The 4,181-nt window shown below is 36.1% G+C and overlaps 1 protein-coding gene across 1 annotated transcript in view; it reads left to right on the top strand.

Annotated features, from left to right (window-relative positions):
- LOC106878847 (laminin subunit alpha) overlaps window positions 1–4,181 on the top strand; it is a 249,900-nt gene that overhangs the window by 115,662 nt on the left and 130,057 nt on the right. The window contains exon 27 of the mRNA XM_052970907.1: window positions 3,345–3,490. Coding sequence (XP_052826867.1) covers window positions 3,345–3,490 — 146 coding nt within the window. The remainder of the gene's footprint in view (window positions 1–3,344; window positions 3,491–4,181) is intronic.

Here is a 4,181-nt window from a genome sequence, read left to right as displayed (position 1 = left end):
CTGGTATGGTCATGTGGCAAGAATGGATGAGGATAGCTGTGTGAAAAAGTGCCACACCCTAGCAGTTGAGGGAACCTGTGGAAGAGCTAGACCCATGAAGACCTGGGATGAGGTGGTGAAGCATGACCTTCGAACATTAGGCCTCACCAAGGCAATGACTAGTGACCAAGACCTTTGGAAATATGCTGTGCTTGAGAAGACCCGGCAAGCCAAGTGAGACCATAACTTGTGGCCTATGCTAGGGGTGTAACCAGCCCACTTATGCATACCTTTCTTTCATTGGACACTAAACTCTGCTTGCAAAGACTTGTTGAGGCAAGTGAAATCGAAATCAAATTCAATGACTGGCATCCGCCCTAGTGGAGCGCTAAGAGCACCATCCGAGTGTGATCATTGCCAGAGCAGCTGACTAGCTTCCGTGCCGGTAGCACATAAAAAGCACCATTCGAGTGTGATCGTTAGCAGCATCGCCTTACTGGCACTTGTGCTAGTGGCACATGAGAAATATTTGAGCAAGTTCATTGCCAGTGCCGCTGGACTGGCTCCTGTGCAAGTGGCACGTAAAAAACTCCATTTGAGCATGGCCATTGCCAGTACCACCTGACTAGCCCTTGTGTTGGTGGTACGTAAAAGCACCCACTACACTCTCAGAGTGGTTGATGTTAGGAAGGGCATCCAGCTGTAGAAACTCTGCCAGATCAGATTGGAGCCTGGTGCAGCCATCTGGTTTGCCAGCCCTCAGTCAAATCATCCAACCCATACCAGCATGGAAAGCGGACGTTAAACAATGATGATGATGATAATGATACATACATATATATATATATATATATATTGGGCAGAATTCTGGTTTAAGGACCCCATATAACCCTCATAACTTTTTTATTTTTTTGAAATTTTCAGTAAATTTTTGTGAATTTGTGTTCTACACATGGGAATCCATACAATTATTTCTTCTTAGGAAAATAAAAAAAGTTTTTGCATGTGATTTAAGGGCAATTTAGACCTTCCTCATTTCTTTGTTACTCTGACATGTGTTGATGTTTTTCAATATTTTTCTCTCCATAAACACATTTAATGGAATGATGATGTATCTAAAAATGGTCTATTACTGGGATTTATGCCATAAATTCGGACCATCATTATTTTGAACTCTGATTAAAAAAAAAAAAATTCGTAGAAGAACTTTTAGGATTTATGGGGATGGAAGGGTGTTAAAAAATTTTTTTTTTATTATTTTTTTTTACTTAATCATATGAATTCCCCTGTGTAGGTCACAAATTTGCAAAAATTTTCTGAAAATTCTAAAAAATAAAAAAGTTATGAGGGGTTATATAGAGTGCTTAAACCAGAATGCTGCCATAAATTGCATGTGTGTCTGTATATATTGTGCATGTCTGTAAATGTGTGTGTGTGTATTTGTGTATGTTGTAACTGTTAATGAGTTGTTGATATATGGAGTATGTAAAAGATAAGGACTTAAGATATTTGGCTCTGTGTTTTTGTTATTCTCAACAACAATAACAACAACAAGCAGCTGTATCAGTAGCAACAGAAACAGTTGTAGTAGCAGTAACAACAACAGTCAACTCTGCAGGTGTAGGGTCTATTAGTATAAGTGAATAGTTACTAAGTTCACTTCGCAATCATGAGGTCTTGGGTTCCATCTTACTGCATGGCATCTTGCGCAAGTGTCATTTTTCTATAGCCTTGGGACAACATATATACTTTGTATGTGTAATTGGATAGGTGCAAATTGTATAGAGCCCATCAAATGGCTGGTACCTGTAATTCAAAAGGTACAGCCTTATCATGCTGATTCTACCTGAGAATTACATTGAAGGTATATGTTGTTTGTAGAATACTCAACCATTTATACATTAATTCAGGAGCAGGTAATTCAGTTGATCAAACAACCGAATCCTCTTCTCCCTCAAATGACAGGAGAACCACCCAGAGTAAATCTGAATTACAAGGAAACTGACAATGTCAGCAAGAGAGTTCTTTAAATTCAATTGCTTTGAGGAGGAAATAATTTGTTTGAATAACTGTTGTCTTTCATCTGAAAGCAAGGAATATACAAAAAGTGTTATTAAAAATTGGTTATTGGTTAGGGAATAACCATTTTCTCTTTTTCTACACTCTTAAATGAAGAAACAAAAATACAAGATGGCAGATCATAATGATGATGCTCATCCCTCATTTTTCACAGCGATTGAACTTACAGTTATCTGTTTGAGTTGACCAATAGCAGAGAAGAACACTCTATTGGGTCTCTGACTCAGTTTATCTTGCAGCAGGGGACAGGGTATATTGTTTTAAGATTTGGGACTTAACATGAGATTCCTGCTTTGAAGAATGATACAAAACTTGATGGTGATTTGGATGCCAATGTTGCACATTTTTAATTCAGTATTTATCATAGAAGGAAGCCCCTATCCTGGAGGAGGAAAATGTGAATACTTAAAAGTGTGTGGGCATATTGCTATGTTATGTGGGATAAGGCTAATAATTCCTGCAGTAAGGCTAATATTTTGTGGGATTAGGGCCAATACTTTTAGGGTAGGACTAATAATTTGTAAGAAGGGTTGATATTTTGTGAAGTAAGGCTAATATTTTTAAGGTTCAAACAAAGACTTTTATTTGTCAGTTTGTGAATCACTGATTTAATCAACTGTAGAAAAACTCATCTGTTGGTTTAGTTTTGCTCTAGATAAACAGACTAAGGCATGCATTAAAATTATATGTCAGTATCTATTATATTAAAGTGCTAACAATAGTTTCCTGTGGTGTAAAAAAAAATTTATGTGCATTGGGAAGGGGACGGTAAAGCTGTGTGTGCAATAGAGAGAGTGTGTGTCTGTTGTATCTTGAACAATGAAGCTGAAACTAATAGGAAAAGAATGAGAATTGTTAATCAAGAAAGAAGACAAAATATAAATGATGATGAAAGGCAAGAGTATTTTGCATAAGCCAGAATGAGAAACCAAGGATGAAGAGAAAATATGGCGTGAGAGAATAGACAAGATTTCTTAGAAATCAATCAATGAATTATGAAGGAAATGATTGGATATTATTACTGAGTGGTGAGATGTTTATGGCTGACACTGTACTACAAAATAGACTGTGAAATTTCCATGAGCATTGCAAGTTATAATAATTACTTTCTAATATATTCTGTTTACTTATATTGAGTAACATTCTATGCTGATTATTGTTTGCTTAGTTTAATTCTTGATAAACTGCTCCAAACATGAATTCCTTAAGACAGTCATTAATAGTTAACTATCAGCATTTAATAATTATTTTCTAATGCATTTCTTTTAACCTTTGTGTTATTTTAGGATCATTCTATGCTGATTATTGTCCTAGTGATACTGGTTGTCGAGCAGTTGTTAAACTTGGAGACAGTGGAAAAAGTGAAGTGAACTTCCCAAATAATGAAGCTCGCATCAAATTCACTGTTACAAAACCTTCGAAGATGTGGCTTGTAAGTAGAGAAATTTTCTGGAATGAATTTTTAAAAAGTCTATGAACACTAATAATTTTGCCTACTTCTAGAATTTCACACTGTTGTCATCATTGTCAGAGCAGCCTGAACATGTTATTGAGTGAATGACTACCAGAAGAAATAAATAAACTCTGTTACATATATTGAATAATTTTTTTCCTAATAGATACATATATCCCTCTCTCTCTTTCGGAGAGGCACATGCACATACACAGACATATACACACGCAACAGTAACTTCCGCCTACCAAATTCAATCACAAAGCATATAGATATATATATTTCTAATAAGAGAAAAAATACATGAGCATAAATTTGTATTCCTTTATTCCGATTGTTACACAGGTTTCAGTATTCAGCAGCTCATGACATCACACTATAAATGCAGCTCACAGGGCCAGCATGGAGCAAACACATTGTCAGACAAGTGAAAAAGAAATACACATCTACATTCATATTCATATAGACACACATCACACACAAACACACACATACACATGTATGAAGCAAACTGAGTCCTCAACTTGTTCCATTTCCCAAAAGGTTTGCAAGGCACTAACAAACCTCAAGAGAGCCATTCATGTCCATAGAACATGATTACTGCTTTATTTCATTGAACCCTCATTTGTCATTCATGACGAGAGAATCCACTATATGTATATATATGTAT

Source organism: Octopus bimaculoides, chromosome 9 (genome assembly GCF_001194135.2).
Source record: "Octopus bimaculoides isolate UCB-OBI-ISO-001 chromosome 9, ASM119413v2, whole genome shotgun sequence".
Classification (NCBI taxonomy): Eukaryota; Metazoa; Mollusca; class Cephalopoda; order Octopoda; family Octopodidae; genus Octopus; species Octopus bimaculoides.
This window is presented reverse-complemented; position numbering and strand designations above follow the sequence as displayed.